Raw genomic sequence first — 23331 nt, 5'->3', positions numbered from 1 at the left:
ACATTTAAATGCTGTTTCAGCTAAAGCTGGTATTTCATTTGTATGCTGTATAATATAAATATGATATGTAATATGATATAAAAATAATATGAATGTTTAGATTATATTTTATCTAGTGTTTATGCTGCCTCATTATCATCAACAAAGCTTGTGCTTGCAAATATGTGTTAGGGTTAAATTAGTAAAATGCACTTTAAATATGCCCATTTTAGAAAATCAGCAAATTATAATGATAATGAAGGATCATGTGACACTGAAGACTGCAGTAATGATGCTGAAAATTCAGCTTTGATCACAAATTGCATTTTACAATACATTTACATAGAAAACTATAAAAAGAGTTCAGAATATCAATGTTGTTTCTGTATTTTGTATCAAATAAATCCAGTTCGGTGAGCAGAAGAGACTTCTTTTAACGGTAGTGTAGGTCTAAAATTAAGTAACGTCTTTATGTAAAGAAAATATATAGTCAGATTACTTCTTTTAACTTAAAACTTGATTTGGATCATTAAGTCTCCTCACATTCATTCTCTATCCCTCATTGATAGGCCCAGGGGAGTGGTCTTTGTCTCTCATGTGTGAATTACAATCCATATTCATGATCATTCACGCCTCCTCGCATATTACCTTTCAACACTAAAATTGTCTTACAAAAGTTAAATTACTATATTGTTTTGTAAGAATGAGTGATCAGGATGGTTTTCACATCATTTTGTAGCAAAAACTCTAGACTACAAGATCCAGTTCTCAAAAGTCTTGTGGACAAATGTTTAGTATGTGTTATATGACCTTATTTCAGTGACTTAAAATTTTAGTTTTTTCAAAAACCATGCATAAACGTTATTTTCTAAAAAATATAAACCTGTACATACATGTTGCTCACATATTATTGTAACCCGGTTTGTGCTGAATACAGTGTAATCAGACTTTAGCCATTAATATGTTTTTAAGCAACTGAAAAAAGCACAAATGTCAAGGCATGTCAAAACTTCTCCAGGGCCCAAAATACCCTCAGACCCCAGAGGGTCATTGTGGGGATATTTACTATAATATTTTGCAGTGAACAGTCTTTTTCTCTTATCACATTTAATTTAGATGGCTAGCTCAAAACTCAGCTAAAACATACTGTAATATATTTTGCCATGGCGATGTAGATTCAGTGGCATAGGAAACATTGTCTGAGCATTTTACTATTGTGTTACATCCACATTGACTTAATGTAGAAATGCTAACATTCCAGAACAGTGCAGTATTGAAATTGATTTTTTGGTTCCTGAGTAGTACGTGTTTTCTTTCTTCTCTCTTCTCAACATAGATGGTTCATCTCTGCATTTGAATTTGTCCATCATTGAGACAGAATCTCTATCAACCCTGACAGGGCTCTGAAGAGATACAACACACATGATAAAAAAAATGACAGAATGCCTTAAGAAAAGTGAGACGGCTTGTTGGGTATCACCTTTATGTTAAACATAAGAAACAATGTTATGATCTTTAGAATTATAAGACTGACAGAAATAGATTGCTGTCAAATTTAAGGAGAAGAAAAAAGAAAACTATGTACTTTGGAATAATTTGTCTAAAGGGTCAGGGTTTGTTCACATATCTATTATGTAGAGAGGTAGACTCAAGTTTATTGCTTAGAACCTTGACCTTCAAGGATGTGACTAATCTTCTAAATGTGCCTGACTTCTTTTTAAAGCATCTTAAATGATCTGCCATAGCAATACATTTCAAGCTGTTAGAGAGAAATTTTCAGCCACTCTCTTTTCTTTTCTCAATAAATCCTCTATACTGGCTTCTCACTTTTTCTTTTTTGGCCTATTGCTCATCATTTAGCATGCTGTCAGGAAGATGATTCAGCTTGTGAATGGTATCTGTCTGTCTAAGAAGTACTGGGCAGAAGACAAAGAAAATAAACAGCAGCCCTGGGCTCAATATAGCCGGGCAAGAGCTTATGTGCTGAATTATTGAGAATGATTGCTCTCGCACAATAGGAAATCAGAGAGCCTCTGTATAGACACACCTACATGTATAGACACACCTACATGCACAAACACAAACACGCACACAACTTCACACATTATGCACGGGTGAATAGAAGGCCATTTTGTAGTTAAACACTTTGTAAGAACTCTGAATACTTTGAATCCTATTTCCTGGCTTCTAGCTACAATTGCTTGGTCTCAGCTGAGATTACATAAGTGATTCATTGTGGCCATCACAAATGAGAACCAATCGCAGCCTCTTATGGCACAAAACACCCACAGTCCATCAGCTGACCATGTGATGCAAATTGAACCCAACTGGAAAGTACTTTCTCAATCAGGAGAAGCTCTAATCTGATTGACTGACTTTACTTGACTTCAGTGATTAAAGGAAAGCTGGGTTTTTTATCAGTACACCTGGAAAACAAGTTGATTTTACAAGGTACATGGTTGATACAGCAAGCATTTCTGAAAATGAAATTGTCACTGGATTTGCCAAAGTTTGCCAGTTTAGTTATTTCGCCATCAGAGTTTTGTTTGAGGCACTTGGAGAAAGTTTACTATATTTTTAATATATCTGTTCATGAGCAGAACTGTATATTATGCTAACTTTTTGAGTTACCTGTATGTCTGGGAAATAATCAGGATTTATTATTTTTGGATGAGGAGATATTTTTTATCACAGGGTCTATATATAGTGTCCACTATTGTTTTGGCTTTTTTCCTGTTAAACTCCTGTGCCATTATTTAAGTGTTTTTTAGCAGATCTGTTTTTAAAAAATTAAAACCTACCCCTTAACATCATGTTAAAACCAAATTAACTGTGGTTGGTTGCTTTACATACAAATCAAATGTCCTCTTTCAGTCTAAAGCTGGTTTCATACTATTATTTTGGCCATGATTTTGTCATCCGAAAGTAATTTTGGGGATTATAAAAGACTTCTCTTGTTGTATGGTTAAATTGATAGTCTTTGATTACTGAAGTCGTTACATCATTTTATATGTTCACCAATGGCCAATTAATTGCATTTGCCATTAATCTGAGGTTCTGGCAGTGTCAGATATGTTGCATTGCATTTGTGTAGTGACTGCTTCTATGACGGCTAGATGAGCCAAGTCAAAGTTGTTAATCGGGATGATTGGGACCAAAGTCTTGGTTTGAATATGGATTGTACAGCCTGACATAATGTCACCCAATGTGCCATGTATTTTACCTAAGATTTCACCAGTATCATATCAGACAGTTTGACATGCAACAATCATAAATAACCGTAAAAATCACACAGTGTGCACCTGGCTTAAGTGGGAGGTTCATTGCTAGAAAAAGCTGCAATGTGGACTGGACCTTATGATGTTTAATCAAATGTATGGCTACGCTAGATGATAAAACCCTAATGTCAGCTACACACCAGACAATAGCAGCACTATAGGACACTAAAGAACAAATTACATCCGTTTCACTGCAATGATAGTATCTGACCACTTTTTATGAGTGCTTTATTTATCAAAGCAGCCTCTAGGAAGTTCAAGGTAGCCTGTAAGAGAATAGAGCCATGGATGGACACTCATCAAACTGCACCCATTGACCAGCTCAGCAGCTGCCTCACACAGCTCTTGATCAATGCATGGATAAATGCCTCTGGTTCTCACAGGAAGAGCAGACAGTGCCAATAAGAAGTTGTAAAAAGCATATAGTGCAAATCTATATGTGGACCGAAGGGGTGCGGGGCCGGGCTAGAATGTCGCACGCCCGGTCCCCAATCGGCCTGATGGGGCACGCGAGGGATAAAGGCGGCCAATGACGATGGTTCGAGAGAGAGAGAGAATTACGGGCATGTCCGTCATGTGTGTGTTTATGTTCATGTGTTTTGGTTTTGAGATTAATTAAATATGATTTATATTGACAAGCCGGTTCACGCCTCCTCCTTGCCCATCTTAACCCCCTTACACTATAAAATCAAGAAAAAAGCTTTCCTGATGGGCAAAAAATAAAAGAGGCCTATAGAAGATAAACATCATTTTTGGGCTTCAGCCATGCATTTAAATGATATTCAAAAGGCTATTTAGGCTGATTTGTTGATTTTGCTCTCTTTTTGCCTTTTCATACATTACTGGTCTTGCTTGTTAATAACTACAAATAACTTGAAATTTATAGTACAATTGGAATTCTAGCATTATTTGTTTCATTATGCCGAATCGCAAAATGAAAAATAATACAGCAATGCAGAGAAAAGCAAATGAAGGCTTCAGTCTCTGATGTATAAAGAATGTATTTGTATTTTAAAATTCCCTGCACATTTGTCTTCAAAGGACCCTATTTTTAGGGGTGATAATCAGCAGGGAGCTGGCGATATGATATTATATCGATATCTGGGTTGCGACTTGATAAAATAAAAATTATTTCTATTTAATGTATTGCAATTCAAAACTGGTTTACTGAAATCTTTTACTCAATTTATTCTTACTCATCTTCATTGGACATTGGTGCTTTGTTCGGTACAAGTGCCGAACTTCCAGCAGGACTTCAGTAAAGAGCCATAAAAGTAGTTTTTAACTTAGTTACATCAGTATCAGTAAAAAAAAACTTGCCATTAGAATATTGATTCAGCACTTTGAGGTAAAATATTTCACAATCCTTAGGTTGATTCGGATATAGTAAATAATATTTTTGACTGGAATAAAAACAGTTAATTGTTAATTAAACCAGTTTGAGTTTCAGCATCAACTGTCCAACATATCAGTGATGCTGATGAAGGTCATTGCTTGGAGGATCTCGCTGCAATACGTCAATCAATTATGGTGATGGAAACAAAATTCTCTGAGTTGGTCACAAGAGTGGCAGATGTTGAGAAACGGATCGATTATCTGGAGTCATCGGAAAGGGAATTATCTGCTAATCTGCCCAAATCCAAAAACAGACTTGCAACACATTTTGGAAAAACAGGAATATTTAAAAAAATATATAAGCCGAAGGAATAGCATACTCATTGTTGGAACTCCTGAGCATAAAGAAGGCAGATATATGGTAAAATTCCTTGATGAGCTCTTCACGAGTCTGTTCAACATAACAGGCCATGAACTGGAAATTGAGCAAGCTCACAGAGTCCCGGCTTGCAGATCTGCTGAGGGAGACAGGCCCTGATCAATTCTGGCCAAATTTCTGAGATCATCCAATAAAGATCTAGTGTTGCGCCAGATGAAGAGCAATGGAAAGCTTTCTTGGAAGAATAACAATACTTTCTTGTTCACGGACTTTGCGAATTCGACAAGAGAGAAATGCTATCGGTTCAAGGAATATATTAAACTCTTATATCAAAGGAAGATTTTTGCAATGATGTTTCTGGCCAAATTGAGTGTAAACACCATGGACAGCAGCAAAGTATTTACATGTCCCAAACTGGCATTCTCCTTCCTAAAGTGTGAGTAAGCCATATGATGTTTCTTATATTAGTGGACTGACTCGCTGTTCAGTGACTCGAATGTCTGAGGAAGCTGGGTGCCATTTTTGTTTCTTTTTGCGTTGGCTCCGCCTAGTGGCTGGAGTTTGTTTTGTGGAATGACACTTCCTTCAAGAAACAGTTGCATAGACAGAAGATTGTTTTTACACTGAAGTTCACTGCCAGATTGAGAATGGACACTATGGATGACCTCAAAATATCTACATGCTCACATAAAGGATGTCTTTTATAAAGTTGAGGGGCTGAGTAAGTCATGATGTATTTTTTTTCATGCAGCCTTCAAGTGAAATTGGCTCTTGATTATCTGAGGAACTGGGATACCTGTTTTGTTTATTTTCGTGCTGGTTCCGCCTAGTGGCTGGAGCTTGTTTTGTGGAATTACACTGCTTCGGGACAGTTGTGGATGAATCTATTCAATCTTTGTGCTTATGCCTCGTGTTGGCTGGAGTTTGTTTTTTGTGGAATATTTTTAAGGGACATTAGAATTATTTTGTCATCTGCTGCACTCATAAGAGCCAACAAACTGAATGGCTTTATATCGGTTGGAATTTGTTTTGTAGAGGAACACACCTTCGAAACAGTTCTGTGAATGAATCTGCATGTTCTTTGTGTTTATTCTGCCTGTTGGCTGGGGTCTGTTTTACAAAGTATTTTCTGTTATGTCATTTTGCCTCACAAAATTTGTGCAGAAGCACTGGACTTGAGCAATCCGATGGCAAAGTTGTCACGGGGGCTCTCGTAGGCGTATATGGACCTTTTCAGTTTAGAGGGATTTACGGCATTTGGTGCTGTCTTGCGCGGGGTTAATGTGCACATTTTTCTTTATTTTCTTTTGTTTGTTTGGTTTGGGGTTTGATTGTTGCACTAATGGGGAATGTGGTCTGTATTTTGTTTTTGACACACAATTTATTTATTTTTATTATATCAATATGTCAAATGTCAATATGAGTAGGTTATCTCTCTCCATGTGGAAAGTGAATGGGTTGGGGTACCCCATAAAAAGAAGGAAGGTTATTTATTTTCTTGAGCGTAAGAAATATGATATAGTGTTCATCTTTCCCCGCAGGCAGCTGAACATTTTGGTAAAATATGGGGTGGACATGTTTTCTTTAAAAAGCTTGATTAAAACTAGGGGAGTCATTATACTGATAAATATCTACAACTCAAATTACTTAAACAAAACAAAGATACATTAGGGAGAGTCGTTGTTTTTAGGAGAAATTCAGGGTCAAAATCTGATTTTGGCTAATATTTACACACCTAACGCTTATGATCAGGGCTTTTTTATATATCTTGAAGGGAAGCTGCAAGCCGCTGACACCCCTAATGATATAATATTGGGAGGAGACTTAATCTTTTGATGTACAGTCCTTTATCATAGTGAAGCAAGTGTGTAAGCTCCCTAGAACAACACTGACACTTCATGTGTAAAATTCTTCGTCTTGCAGTTATCTGGCAACATTTGAACCCATCTGTTAGGGACTATATATTTTTTCATCAGTTCATAAGATTTATTTTAGAATAGATTTTTTTTATATCTAAATCCCTAATTTCATCTGTTGTGAATTGTTCAAAATGAATCATATGGTTGGTGCCTTAATGTATCCCTTTTGCTAAATCCTGATATCCAACAAATGTTAAAGACTGAAATCTATGTTTAAATGGAGACCAACTGGTCCTCAGTATCCTCTGTGGACATGGCTTGGGAGGCAATCAAGGCTGTTCTTAGGGGTCAGATCATACAGTATGTATGTATAAAATATCCAAAGCACGTGAACTTGTGGAGTTGGAAGGGAATATTAAAAGTGCCGAGGCAGAGCTGAAGTGCCGAATGTCATCTGATGTTCTCAGAGAATTGACCTGCTTAAAATACAGATATAACAATATTTTGTCGCGGAAAGTGTAGTTTTGGTTGTTCAGGGCAAGACGGTCATACTTTGAGTTGGGGGACAAAGCAGGGAAGCTAGATATATAAAGCAGAGAGTGTCTTTTTCTACCATTCCCTCAGTGAAATCTCCTGGTGGTGAAATATTTACCTCAACCATTGATATTAATAATGCTTTCAAAGAGTTCTATCTTGATCTCTATATTTCCATATCTTAGTCTACTGATGAAGATATTAGAAAATTTGTGGAACCGTTATAACTCCCAATTGACGACTGAGCAAAAAATTTATCTTGATTCTGAGAACCTTGGAGGAGCTTGACGAGGTAATTAAAGGGCCAGATGGCTTTGCTGATGAATTTTTTAGCTCTTATGCTACAGAACTGGCTCTTATGCTACAGAACTGGTTAGAAGTTTATACAGAATCATTAAAGAATGGAAAGCTTCCGCCAACCATGACACAAGCCCGGATCAGTCTGATCCTTAATAAGGACAAAGATCCAAGTGAGTGTAAATGTTGCCATCCAATTTCCCTGATCCAGCTAGATGTAAAAATTTGTGTCAAATTTTATGACACCTCTTATACATATGGATCAGGTGGGGTTTATTCAGGGCCTTAGCTCTTCTGATAACATTAGACGTTTCATCAATATCATGTGGTCAGTAGCAAATAATCAGTCTCTGGTCTCTGCCATCTCACTTGATGCTGAAAATGCATTTGATTTGGTAGAATGGGATTATCTTTTTAAGATTTTGGAAATGTATGGATTTGGCAGTACATTCATTGGTTGGATTAAGGTACTTTATAGACAATCTGTAGCAGCGGTACAAACAAATGGATTCATTTCAGATGATTTTACTCTGAATAGGGGCACTCGGCAGGGTTGCCCTCTTTCCCCATTATTGTTCTGTCTTATCCTGGAACCATTAGCAGCTGCGAACAGAGAGGAGGTTGAATTTCCAGGGGTGGTGGTGGGAGGTGAGGCATATAAGCTTCTGCTTTACGCAGATTATATTTTATTATTTGTCTCTGACCCTACTAGATCTATGCCTTGCCTCAACAGAATTATTAATTCATTTTCCAAGTTCTCAGGATACAAATTCAATTGGTCTAAATCCAAAACTTTGTGTAGGGAATTTGGTCATATAAATGGAGACGGGATCAGTTAAAGTGCCCGCATTCTCACACAAATATATGTTGGGAATTTTGTTGATGTAGATGTACACGGTATGGATTAAAGTGCCGCAATTCTACACCATTACATTTAAGGAAACAGTATGTGTGAGCTAGGAACTAAATTAAACTGTCCTTATTCTACATTATTACGTAAGGAAATTTATAATGGAATTAGTTGCATTCAACAACCATTATAAATGAGATAAATGACAAATAACTAGATAATTTGTCTGAATGAAATTCTCCACCATTAAAATCGTAATACAACACTTTGTTGTATCTGCTCACAATTTCTACTGTAAGGAATTATCTTTAATAAGGGAATTATGATTAATTCACTTATTGGAGTAATATTATTCTCATGGTTTATTGAAAATAATATTACACATATTGAAATATAGCTTTGAAGTGAAATATTTTAAAAACAGGGATGAGATTATTTATCAAAATATACCACAGTCAAATTATCTTTGAATACAGACAAATGTTATTGGTATTCTAAACATAAAACTAAACACATTCAAAATGAAACAGGTTGCTAAGTTACAGAATGTGAAATAAATGATCAATACAGAGAAAATGAACATTATGAAGTCTGTAGACAATGCCTTAAGAACCATTATCCTTCTTTGAGTCTAATTCGATTTGCAATCGGATTACCCAAAATATTTTGCTAATACACCAGCACTTTGGGCAATAGTGTGGAGATGTACTTGCGTGTCTTTGTGTTTCTTGTGTGGCATTCTTTGGCTGTTTGTCGAAAGTTCATTCCATCTATGTTTTGGACCTCTGTTAGATCAGGATATCTATTATCTGGATGAAGCAAGGCCTTCTGCAAGGAAAATAGTGCATTTTTAATCATTAACTTTTATATCTTAACAACAGTACATATAACATGACATTCGTTGTCATCAACATTCTCTACCTAACCCAGCAAGCATTTGCATACTAAATACGACATTCTTTCATGAATATTATATGTGTAGGTAACATAACATGAAAATACCTGATTACGATTCATACTGGTCGGGGTATAATATCCAGTTGAACCTTTACCCTCTGGGGTCTGAGGGTGTTTTTGACCCTGGAGAAGTTTTGATATGCCATGCCCTGAGGAGACAAAGACCCTTCCCCTGGGCCTATCAATGAGGAATGTGACAGAAAGAGAATGAATGAATAAATGAATGTGAGGAGACTTAAAACTTGATTTTGATCATTAAGTTAAAATAAGTAATCTGACTATACATTTTTTTACAAAAATAATTTACATTATTGCAGTCTTCAGTGTCACATGATCCTTGAGAAATCATTCAAATATGTAGCGTTTCTAATATGGCCATATTTAAAGTGCATTTTAGTCATTTACACCTGAACAGATATTTACTAGCACAAGCTTTGTTGATGATAATGAGGCAGCATAAACACTAGTTAAAATATAATCTAAACATTCATATTATTTTTATATCATATTACATATCATACTTATATAATACAGCATACAATTTAAATACCTGCTTTAGCCAAAACGACATTTAAATGTAACTAAATCTTGTTTATTAGGAGTCATATTTCACATTTCAATACCCTGAATCCTGGCTGGCAAGTCTTGAAACAGTCGCAGTAGTAAAATATGTACATGTTTATATAAAATAGCATGTCAACTAATGTAAGTAAAAGTAATGACTCACTCATCTGAAATTGTATCCTCGGCTGGATCAAGTCATTCTTTCATCGGAGTCCCGCTCTTCTTCTGAGTAAAATGTTAACTCTTCGTCACTATCCAGGAGCTTCCTCAACTGTGTATCATGCCATCTTCGAAACATGCAGAAAAGTGATGCTTTTTAAGGCACAGTCTGGGGTGTTTACCATTGCATTGATTGTCTCAGCACATTTCTGTATCAATAGCGCCCTCTGCGTGTGGATGTGATCACATTAGGGATAATTAACTTAGCCAGCAGAAATTGTACATCACTTTGTTTCATACGTATTACATTGCAGGAGAATATTTGTTTTACATTTTAATTGTTTTATTTAAAAGTAGACATTTTAAGCTCTCTTTATACATATGTTTCATGTTTGTTTGATAAGTATTCACAGAGTTTCAGTTCATTTTTGTGACGTGTTTCAGAAATATGCTCGCTGAGACTAAGACTTCTGAAAGTGCACCCTTTTTATTTTCTTTATTTTACAAAAGCACAAGATTTTGTTGTTATTGTGAGTGTACACAAATTAAAATAAAATAAAAAGTAGACCCTTTATAGTCTCTAATGATGTCTTACACTTATCTGTATGCCCCAAAATATATATATAGAATAAAGAGTATTTTACTTTGTTTCCGCTGTAATGACGAAAAAATACAGCAGAACATGCCGGTGCGTCCGTCGACCCCAGAGGGTTAAAGTTACCATACAAGATTAAAGATTATAATCATTGATTTGTTAGTTAGATGTGATTACAAACCATTACACATATTTTAAAAAGATACATTAGGCTATGATCATTAATATGATGGTTATAAATGTTACCACAGTTAAAAGCAATTATCTAGCAAGGCTAGGTATGGTGTAGATCTTATGAGTCTCAGTGTAGCAAATTGATTTATATCAAGGGACAAAACAGCAAGTGTTTTGAGTCTTTATTGGGAACTCCAACATTGTGTGATCTCTGTCTTTTATCGATTGTGTCCTTTGAACTTCTCTTTACAGAGAAGTTCTTAAGTCATGTGTGATCTAGAAAAGTCTCTTTGTTAGTTGGCCAGATTTGAGACTCGTTGGCTCCTTCTTTTAATTTATTTAGTTTTTTATGAAGAGGAATTCTAATTCAAAGGTTGTGGGTTTTTCCTAGATTCAAATCATATTGCTGCGATTCTTCTGCATGGATAATCCTACATATGGCTCTGACAGCATACTGCCCAGTAATGGCCTTCCAGCCGGGCACCTTCCAGTGGCCCAAACAGGGCATTAAATATTTGGGTATTTTATTCCCAGCAAATTAGATTGAATTAATTTTGACCCTTTTATTTAAAAGATTTTTGAGTGATGTGGACAAGTGGACTTCATTACATTTATCGATGATTGGGAAGGTTAATGTTATTAAAATTAACTGTATTCCACAATACTACTACCTGCTAAAGTCACTCCCTGTAGATGTGCCACTCTCTTATTTTAAGCAATTCGATGTTAAACGTCCTAGACTACATTTCAACAAATTACATAGGCCGATTGACAAAGGTTGGCTAGGCCCAAGATTTTGTTTTATTATTATGCGTTCTGTCTCAGGAATCTGGGACATTGGTCGCTTCCATCTGAAAGAGCCCCTCCCTGGTTTTATATTGAACAGGAAGTCCCTCTCCCTATTTTGCCATTACAAAGACTTTCTATCAAACTAACCAGAGAAGATAAGTCACAACCCATTATTTCACATTTACACATGATTTGGCCAGAGTATTTAAATAATTTAAATATTGCCTCAAGCAAATGGCTGAACCCCAAATTATTTATCAACAAGTCCCCTTTCTGTTGGTCAGAGTTGATTGTGAGGGGGGTTACTACACTTGGTGACCTGAATGAGAGTGGAGTGTTCAGATCTTTTGAGGATTCCCAGATCACAGTTTTATAGGTATTTACAGCTGTGCCACATGCTCTGTACTGTTTTTGGGAGTAGCACACACACCCCTAAAGTGGCAGATGTTTTGGGAGAGGTGATTACTGCTTTTGGAAAAAACACATGAGGCATCAGTGTATTACTCCCTGCTAATTCAGAGTCTGGGGGATGGAGCTTCAACCACTCTGAAGAGATTATGTGAGAAAGATTTAAACGTGGTATTGGAGGAGGGAGTGTGGGCTAGGATTTGACCCCTCTAGACTGTATTGGCTTGGTCTTAAAGATACTCCTAGCTACTGGCGATGCCAATCGAAGGATGGAGATACAGCCCATGTTTTTGGGGGCTGTGTTATGATCCAAGGGTTTTGGTTGAGAGTTCAGAATTGTATGTGACGTCTTGGGCACTCTGGTTTTGTTTTGACCCAGACTCTGTATTTTGGGAGATGGGGCAGAATATACATGTGGAGGATTGGGTCTTAACCTGTGTTTTGGTTGCCAGACAGGTGATTTTGAGAGGGTGGAATATGGTTGGAGCTCCCCCGTTTCAGGAGTGGTGCTCGAAGATAGGGAGAGTTGCATCCTTAGAGGAGGGGTCTTATAGAATATTACGGAATCTGGATTTGTTTTTAGGAAAATGGGGTGGATATTTAGCATGCTTGGAGGGTTATCGGGTGGAATAGTGGAGAGAGAGGTAATTGAGACCACAGGGGTCTATTTTGGGGTTCGGGGTTGGGTTGGAAAGGAGGTGAGGTTTTAGTGGGTTTTAAAAGTTGATTTTGTGTATATATGTTTTATTTTTCTGTGTTTTAATAAAACGTCTCGGGTTACTTAACTGTAACCCCTGTTCCCTGATAAAAGCGGAACGAGATGCTGCACTGATTTAGCGCTTTGGGAACAACTTTTGGTGTTACCAGCTGTGAATATGTGTGCAACACATCAATTAAATTGACCAGAATTTATAGCCTCTGCTGGTGACATCATTGGCACACAGGTGCATCGTCAGATATTTTGTCTGAAGAGCAGTCCTGGGGCATCCCAATGCGACAATGAAGTACAGCATCTCATTCCGCTTTTACCAGGGAACAGGGGTTACAGTTAAGTAACCCGAGATGTTCCCTGTCAAAAAGGTGCACTTTGATGCTGTGCTGATTTAGTGCTTTGGGAACGAGAATACCCACGCCGTGGCACTGTGGATGTTCGAAACACTTACGGTTGTGTAGTTGTGCACACAAGAGCGCGAGAGGTCTCAGACATGAGCTTGTGATGTTGACTCAAGGACATAAGAGCCTGGAGTGGCATGAACATCCAAACTATAAAATCTTATGAATGTGTGTGGAGAGGACCAGCCTGCCGCATCACAAACATGCTGCAGAGGGACACCTCTAGACAAGACATTAGAGGAGGCGACCCCTCTGGTAGAGTGAGCCCTGATACCTACTGTCGAAGCTTGACCACGTGCCACGTAGGCCAGGGCAATAGCATCCCTCACCCAATGCGACATAGTCTGCTTAGTGGCAGCCGCCCCCCTGTTGCAGCCCCCATGGCAAACAAATAGTTGCCCTGACTTACCCCACTGGCTAATGCGGTCGACATAAGTCTGAAGGACACGGACTGGACAAAGTCAGTGAAGTCTTTCATGCTCTGGCATTGTAAAAACCGGGGAGCAGAAGGCTTCGATTTGTATGTGGCGACCGGATGTACAGTCGAGAAAGGAACCTTAGGCAGGTAGTCAGGATGAGGGTGAAAAATTGCTTTAGCCATTCCTTGGGCAAAATCTAAGCAGGCTGGCAAGACAGACAGAGCCTGTTGATCCCCAATTCTTTTTAGAGAAGTAATTGCTATAAGAAAAACCATCTTGAGTGTCAGAAATTTATCAGACGCTGACTCTAGAGGTTCGAAGGGGGTCTCAACCAGACCCATAAGGGGGTTAAATCTTTCCTCCATAAAGGAGAGCTCATCATGGAGGTCATCAAAGAAAGGAAGGGACTGATATAGCGTTCCCTTCCTTTCCCTTTTTTTTTTTTGTCCACCAGACAGAAACATGTCTTCTAGTTTGGAGCGTTTGGGGGTCTCTTGATCGTGTGGCCAGTCTAAGTGTAGTCTGACCACAGCCTGTGTAACCACCTCGAGTAATTCCTCAGCCGCTTTATTATTGTGCGTGGAATGTTCTGAGGTTCAGCATCCCCCACGTGAACTGAAGAGGCGCCGAAGCGCTTCAGGCTTACGAGAAGGATCAGCTGGATATGGGGAGAGAGTGAGCGATAGGGACGGACCCACCTCTCGCTCCTCAGCCAGATCTTTGCAAGAGCCCCACAATGAAAGAGTTGGTGCTGGCTCTTGGAAGTAAGCGAGACAAGCGTGAAGCATTTTGACTGTAAACAGATCGCAATGCTTGCACCCGCCCTGCCCCAACGCAAGAGCAGCATGCTCTTCCCCCAAAGACACAAAACAAAACTGGTGTGTGTCCGTTTCAGCCATAGAATGTAAACATGGCAACACACACCGCTTGCTTTGTTTATCAGTCATTCTTTTCTTCTTATTTTTTATAAAAAAATAGAAAGAGAAATGTTTCTGTGCACTGCCTAACAATTCTAACTCCTAACAGAGAAAAGTAGAAAGTTCTGACAACACACACAGAATGATCTGAAGACAAAATATCTGATTATGCACCAGTGACGCATCTATTTATTGCCCTGCTACGGGTGCATCCAATGATGTCACCAGCAGAGGCTATAAATTCTGGTCAACTTCATTGACGTGTTGCACACATATTCACAGCTGGTCACACCTAGTTGTTCCCAAAGCGCTAAATCAATGCAGCATCAAAGTGTAGCTTTTTGACAGGGAACAAATGTTAATTATAAAAAAAAAAATTCTTCTAGTTTCAGTTATTTCTTTGAAAATCCCAGTCCTTCCATTTGCTATTCTGAAAGGGGCTCTGAGCATTGATACAATCTGTCCCAGGATGACCTTTTCAAAGAAAGGCTCAAGTAATTTTTAACTTACCGTAGAAATGGTGCAATTTTCTCAAATTCACTCTGAAAATTATATGTTTTGTAAGGTAACCTAAAAACGTCATGTGGTTATGTTTTACCAACAAAACTATTTTTAATGGTCAGATCAAGTAGATATAGCTATATATATATATATATATATATATATATATATATATATATATATATATACCATTTGCGATATCTGCTGTATCTGAGAAATTAGTTGCTAGTTATATTCCCTTATTCACATTGTTCTTCCTATAGTTCTACAAATAACCATTAAGAGGAAGATTTAGAATGATAAATTCAGAAGTCTCAATCAAGCCCAGGGGACTTAACACAGGCATGCATCCTCATTTATTCTATTTAGTAACATAACAAATGTTTATTAAAGATGGGTTTTGTGGGACAGAGGTGCAAGTGAGACAATCCTCCCAGGTGGCCCAGGGGAGGAATATCAATAAGAAATTCAATAAGATAAACAAGGGACCTTGACTCTTTTCCTCAGGGGTATTTAAACATATATGTCATTGGGATGGCTAGAGCTGTGAACGTCGGAAAAATATGATTAATTTGAATCAGGAAGGGTAGATATTCTAGGTGTGTGTTCATGGTGCTCCACAGCTGCTGAATTATTGAGCAGAAAAACTTTCTTTGATCCATGCCATGTAGCCCACATACCAATCTCTTACCTGTCAGCCTCTCAGAAAGCCACTCATTTTTCAAATGTTTGCAAGGAGGATGCTGAGGTGTGTTATTTTTCCCAGCAAAAGACATTTCCAATCCCTTTTGTGCTCTAAATTGATATGTAGCCGACATGTTCTTTGCCGAATTCAAAGAAATGTTTCTGGGACTTCAGATTTGATTGCCAGTTTATGCAGGATAGTAGTAAGATAAAAAGCTTGTGAACTTTGCCTTTTTGTCAACAGTATTTGATATTGAATGTGGACTGGAGCTGTACTGAAAAGCTACCAGGAATATGCTATATTACCAAATAAATACAGAATTTCAATGTCTTGAGCAATGTAGCTCTTGGATGTTTTAGCTGTCATTTAAATAGCAAAATAATTTTACCAAAGCTGCGAGAGTGACTGAACAATGTTCAGATATTGTGTGGGAGTTCAGTGTGTCTGAGGGAATTGAAGAGAAAGCCATCACGCTCAGACTGCAGAATATGTTATGCAAAAAAGGACTGCAGCACACTCGCCAGTCATTTCACTTTCACGCATGGTCTCCAGGACCACGGCTTACGAAATGGGTAGGCGGGGTTTGGAGTTTGTATCCCGTGAGTCAAACGTTTCATGGTTTAAATTTGATTGCTTCAGCACAAAATCCCCTCACATCAGATGTAAGTGCACCGCAAAGCCCAGTGACTCACGGAAACATGGTCATAATTATGAATCTGGTAATATTTCATGAAGTGTCACCATGCTTGAAAGAGGAGATTGTATTGGCAGGGCAGAAATGCACATCTCCACCAAGAGATATTTCCACTCGCTTCTCATTTTACAGTCGTATTCCCAACATGATCATAGAGGAAGCTAGCATGTTGTTTCCATATGTTCGAGCACCCTGACCTTGGCCCAAAAAATATGGATTATGGACAAGCGGCATCTCCCATTAGATCTTTTTTCATCAGTTTAAATGTGTTTACATTCTCTTGTGGCACTGCCAGCAGTGAGTTATCTCAGCAATGTGGAAGACCTGGATTCACATCCTGAGTTAAAATCAATAATCACGTTTGCATAATTAGTGTCGAGTGTAATTTTACAATATTAAGTTAAAGGTCAACTAAATGTTTTATTGTCCTTCTCACTGATGATACAAATTATGAAAATACTCTCACTCATTTCTGCCGTAAAGCAGTGGTCAAATATCAAAGCTGAAACCAGTTTTCTAATAAAATACTTTGACATATAATAACGTGCAGTGAATATAAACAACAGCAATCATTGGGCCTTCTGCGATCTTCGCAACTGGACAAGTTATGTAAAATTATAAGTAAATGACTTTGTACATCAATAATAATGCCTTTTGCAATGGAAGCATTAACGTTTTGCAATGGAAGTATCCTAACAATGTAAGTACATAAACATGGTACTATATGCATTTTATAGGCCAGGCTTAAAATGCAACATTTAATTTTAAACAATATAGAATAGGGGTTCCCTGCTCCGTTTTTTTATATCCCCTAAGAGATCTAATAAAGGTTGGAGACCACTGAACAAGAGAATATTAGCAATACAGAAATACATACCAATGCATTTATTTTTCATGTAGGATCAAAACCAACTGTGTTTGATATACATGACAGATAGTTAATCTAGTTGTTGGTGGTTTATGGCCAGAATAAGATGCACTACAGACCAGACAGTTTAGTCTAAGGTCTTCTAAGGTCTAAGGAAAACAAATATCCTCAAACAAGTTAACTGCTTGTGCCGTTGATTATACTGCTCATATTGTTAATTCCTCCAATTTAATTGCAGGTATTTTATGCAAGTGATCCACTTAGCATCAAAGGAATAAAGAGGCCATAAACTGTTCTGGTGGTTTCATAGGACAAGCTTTTGGTTCCATAAACAGCCTAAACATGCTTCATTATCGAAAGTTTGATGACAAGAAGCATTGTGAGAAACATCCTCTGTCAAAGCAAAGTCATCAAGCAGATTGATATCCAGATGTTTAATGTCCCACAGTTCTGCAATATGTTTCTTGCTTCAATGCAAAAGACTGAGAAAACAGAAGAGAGAAATGTCTATCGCGTTGAGCCATGCCATGTTTAATGATGCCAGATAGAAAGACAGGAGACAGAAAAATAGATTGATGGAGGAACAAAGAGGGAGGATTGTGCATGCATCTGTTCTTTACATCAAATAGAGATTGCAAAGACAAGAATTTATCTGTATGCTAATGATGCAGCCTCAATTAAACGTAGGCCAAAACCCATGATGCTAAGAAATTTCAGTGTTTTGTTCAGTAGTTCAATCAAGCAATCTGTCAATGAAAGGTTATGGAAGGTGTATTGAAGGATGGATATATATATATATATATATATATATATATATATATATATATATATATATATATTTATTTTCCTGCAAGAAAAAATATGTGTATATCTGCTAAAAGATCATTTTGAGTACACTAGCATAGATGGCTAGCAGACCTGGAATACATTTCATAGAATAAAAGCTGCAATCTGTAATTTCTGGCTTTCATTGGCAGCACCAAACTGATTGCCTGGTACCTCAAACAATAAATCAATGTTGAAAAAGCCACAGTGTTTACACTTTTCAAGGAAAACTTGAGTTTGCCTACAAATTGATGACTTATAGTTGCCTGTGCATGTCATAGTAGAATAGGACACATCAGCTTCCATGAACACGTTTATGTCGTTTTAGTCTTGGATCTTTCTGTATGTTTTCTTTGTTCTCAGGCTTTTTGAGACATGTTTGGATGGCAGGCAATTGTCAGGCAGCTGAAAGAAAGTGCTAAAGCATTTTCATTGTGATCAAAGTCCCAATACAGTTTGGCATCTGATTCAAGAATAAAAACCCTGATGCTGACTTAAATTAACTTTTTGTGAAGCAACACTGGCAGTGACTTTACTTTGATTAATAAATAAACATTTGACGCCACATATCACTGGCACATTATCTATCATAGGCTTTTTTTAATTATTTCCTGATGAGTCTAAAGATCAGATCAGTTTTGTATGGTGCAATTTTAAATATAGTATGTGCTATATATATATATGTATATATATATATATATATATATATATATATATATATATATATATATATATGCCATCTCATTCACAATGGCGGAAATACACAACAGTCCAACGTGCTTGGATTACAACACAGCAAAATTGTATTTGTGATAACAGAACATTTCGTTAATACCTTGAGTATTATTAGCAGCAATAAGTGGACTCGGCAGTCCATAAACTGTACAAGCAATAACCTTTTATACACAAGAAAACACACTATATTATTCTATCACTGCCCAGATGTAAACTTCTTACTTGGATCACGTGAGAACCCAGGTAGAATGTGTGTTCATCTGTCATTTAACTCCGACTCGGTTCCTCGAGGCTCGGGAGATGACAGGAGGCCGTTTAATCACTCTGTCGGTGGGCAGTAAGGCTGCTGATTCTCGGTGGGCTGGCAGAGAAATCAGCAAAGTCGACTTTGGAGAGGGAAGAGAAATCGTCTTTACTTCTGCAGACAAACGGATGAAGATGCTGATTGCTCGGCAATCTCCTTTGGATATGTTACAGTGTTCGGTGGAACGCACAGTAATCTCAATCGTCCAGTGAGATGGAGATTGAATGGCCACAGTTTCAAGTTGTATGTTACCTCCTTGTGCAGCGAGGCTACAAGTGAGAGCAGGTGGAAGCAATACCCAGAAGGATCTCAGAAGTATTTCTGCTCCCTATGATGTCATGGTTGAGGGGCAGACTGTTGTGCACCTCATCCAATAGGAGTTGAGAGTTCGATCCTTTGGAATTTCACACATATGTTTAAAGTGAGCAAGGCTTAATAGGATTTGCAGTCTATTTTGGACTCCCTTTATTTGATTTTGACATGGTTTTTATCAGTAAGATTTATGACTGTATGTGTGTAGGACTCAGTCAGGCTTTACAATTGTGGCCAAAGGCCTGCCTTTGTCTTATGTCTGAATACATGAGGCCCAAAAATCCCTTCATTAATTGTACCATTGTCCTACTTCTAGCATTGTTTACCAGTGGCATTTGTATCCATAAAGCCATTAACACAGGTAAATCCATTGATGTTCATTACTTTGGTTATGTTAATATAGTCTTGATAGTCTTTTCTAAAAATAAATGTACTTAAGTACTTGTTATAAAACATACAAATATGAATTTTACAAGTTACCAGTCAGTGCTACTGCAGTAAAAAAATAAAACTTTTAGTAAAAATGATGATGTGTATTTTTAAACTGATGATGTATATTTGCCTCATCTTTACCTCATCAGTGCTGTTGATAATGTAGGGGCTGCCTATCTGTTTGAGAGGTTTGACCTTCTCCATGAAGAGATTTCCACTAGAATGTTTTAAGTAGAATTCAAATGGGTCACGTATTTTAAGGTTTGTGCTCTCAAGCTCTCTGATGTTGACTTGAGCGACTCTTCTCAACTGTAAGTGCTATATATACCAAGATAATTGTTCCCTGTGTTTAAATACCAGTTGCCGTTCTTGCATCATATATTCTGGTCACGAGACAATGGCCACGTACCCAGATGAAGTATGTCCGAAATCTATTCATACTACGTACTTTTTTGCAGGCAGATGTGTGCGTCCTTCATTAAATAGAGTACATACTGTGACATTACAGTTTCGGATGCAGCAATAGAAATTTCAATGAAGAGAATATATATATACATACACACACACAGAGGTGGTGGTCATATAATTAGAATATCATCAAAAAGTTGATTTATTTCAGTAATTCCATTCAAAAAGTGAAACTTGGATATTATATTAATTCATTACACACAGACTGATATATTTCAAATGTTTATTTCATTTAATTGTGATGATTAAAACTGACAACTAATGAAAATCCAAAATTCAGTATCTCCGAAAATTTGAATATTACTTAAGACCAATACAAAAAAAGGATGAACATGAAAAGTATGAGCATGTACAGCACTCAATACTTAGTTGGGGCTCCTTTTGCCTGAATTACTGCAGCAATGCGGCGTGGCATATCAGTCTGTCGCACTGCTCGGGTGTTATGAGAGCCCAGGTTGCTCTGATAGTGGCCTTCAGCTCTTCTGCATTGTTGGGTCTGGCGTATCGCATCTTCCTCTTCACAATACCCCATAGATTTTCTATAGCATTAAGGTCAGGCGCGTTTACTGGACAATTAAGAACAGGGATACCATGGTCCTTAAACCAGGTACTGGTAGCTTTGGCACTGTGTGCAGGTGCCAAGTCCTGTTGGAAAGTTAAATCTGCATCTCCATAAAGTTGGTCAGAAGCAGGAAGCATGAAGTGCTCTAAAACTTCCTGGTAGACGGCTGTGTTGACCTTGGACCTCAGAAAACACAGTGGACCAACACCAGCAGATGAAATGGCACCCCAAACCATCACTGACTGTGGAAACTTTACACTGGACTTCAAGCAACGTGGATTCTGTGCCTCTCCTCTCTTCCTCCAGACTCTGGGACCTTGATTTCCAAAGGAAATGCTAAATTTACTTTCATCAGAGAACATAACTTTGGACCACTCAGCAGCAGTCCAGTCCTTTTTGTCTTTAGCCCAGACGAGACGCTTCTGACGCTGTGTCTTGTTCAAGAGTGGCTTGACACAAGGAATGCGACAGCTGAAACCCATGTCTTGCATACGTCTGTGCGTGGTGGTTCTTGAAGCACTGACTCCAGCTGCAGTCCACTCTTTGTGAATCTCCCCCACATTTTTTAATGGGTTTTGTTTCACAATCCTCTCCAGGGTGCGGTTATCCCTATTGCTTGTACACTTTTTTCTACCACATCTTTTCCTTCCCTTTGCCTCTCTATTAATGTGCTTGGACACAGAGCTCTGTGAACAGCCAGCCTCTTTAGCAATGACCTTTTGTGTCTTGCCCTCCTTGTGCAAGGTCTCAATGGTCGTCTTTTGGACAGCTGTCAAGTCAGCAGTCTTCCCCATGATTGTGTAGCCTACAGAACTAGACTGAGAGACCATTTAAAGGCATTTGCAGGTGTTCTGAGTTAATTAGCTGATTAGAGTGTGGCACCCGGTGTCTTCAATATTGAACCTTTTCACAATATTCTAATTTTCTGAGATACTGATTTTGGGGTTTTTCATTAGTTGTCAGTTATAATCATCAAAATTAAAAGGAATGAACACTTGAAATATATCAGTCTGTGTGGGATGAATGTATACATTATCCAAGTTTCACTTTTTGAATGGAATTACTGAAATAAATCAAATTTTTTATGATATTCTAATTATATGACCAGCACCTGTGTGTATATATATATATATATATATATATATATATATATATATATATATATATATATAGTGTATATATAAGTTTTTATATTTTAGCATTTTCAAAGTAGTCACCCTTTGCCTCGAATTATTTCTTAACCAACTTCTTGAGGTATCACCCTGGGATACTTTTTAAACAGTTTTGAAGGAGTTCCCATCTATGTTGGGCACTTATTGGATTCTTTTCTTTATTATTTGTTCCAAGTCATCAATTTCAAAAACTTTTTTATTATTATTAAATTTTAGTTTTATATTGAAATAAATGTATATGGTGGCACAATTATATTTCTGTCTACAAAACTAATTTCAAACATTTAAGCATACGCATTCAGATCAAAAGATCATGAGAAAACTTGAAAAACATTTGACCGGTATTATATACATAAATACTGTACATATATGTACAGTATTTATGTATATAGTACCGTACATATAGTACCAGTATAGTATATATATATATATATATATATATATATATATATATATATATATATATATATACATACACACACAATATACAATTTGACATCTGTAGTTCTGCAAAGATTAAAGAAACATTTTGCAATAGGCTGTTTGGTAATCAGTGGGCTTGTTGTGAAAGAATGTTTTCAGAAATAAATGAAGACTTTGATTGCATGGGTTTGAAAAGAGACATGCTTGTTAGTTTGCTTTGTCACAGCACTCTATGGATGAAGTGTTTACTGTTCAATTTCACAACAAGTGCTTTATATTACCTTTAAATTGACAGTAAAAAAGCACCAAAGCATCTTCTGTTTGATTATCTATAAATCTTCACACATTGTTCCCACTTCTTACAGATTCGATCGGACCAGGACAAAGAGATTGAGATCCGGTACAGTATAACAGGAGCCGGAGCAGACCAGCCTCCCAGTGACATCTACATCATAGACCCCGTAACAGGGAAAATGTCTGTCACCAAACCTTTGGATAGAGAGGAGAGAGCCTCCTACCATGTAAGTGCTGCCTCGCCCAGATTTTGGATGAAAATACATTTTTACTCAGTGGCGTAATGGTGACTGAAGAGGTGGGCATACTGTGAATTTATCAAGGACAGTGAATGTATGCCTTCAGCTCAGCACTCCCGCTGCTCCTAGCTCCTTAGAGAGAGGTTTTTATTATTATTATTATTATTATTAATTTGACAAAATAAAAATCAGAATTCACTCAACAGTGCTG

General features: G+C 37.4%; 2 protein-coding genes across 2 annotated transcripts in view; one reads left to right on the top strand and one right to left on the bottom strand.

The window, feature by feature from the left end:
• LOC127633033 (cadherin-4-like) overlaps positions 1-23331 on the top strand; it is a 389224-nt gene that overhangs the window by 281128 nt on the left and 84765 nt on the right. The window contains exon 6 of the mRNA XM_052111894.1: positions 22953-23108. Coding sequence (XP_051967854.1) covers positions 22953-23108 — 156 coding nt within the window. The remainder of the gene's footprint in view (positions 1-22952; positions 23109-23331) is intronic.
• Positions 5846-23331, bottom strand: part of LOC127633040 (chemokine-like protein TAFA-1) — a 588934-nt gene continuing 571448 nt past the window's right edge. Inside the window, exon 6 of the transcript XR_007969165.1 lies at positions 5846-5855. The gene's annotated coding sequence lies outside the window, so the exon portion shown is untranslated. The remainder of the gene's footprint in view (positions 5856-23331) is intronic.

The sequence above is a fragment of the Xyrauchen texanus genome, chromosome 39 (genome assembly GCF_025860055.1).
Source record: "Xyrauchen texanus isolate HMW12.3.18 chromosome 39, RBS_HiC_50CHRs, whole genome shotgun sequence".
In the NCBI taxonomy this organism is placed as follows: domain Eukaryota; kingdom Metazoa; phylum Chordata; class Actinopteri; order Cypriniformes; family Catostomidae; genus Xyrauchen; species Xyrauchen texanus.
The sequence above is the reverse complement of the archived record's forward strand: the minus strand, read 5'-3'. Positions and strand labels throughout refer to the sequence as shown.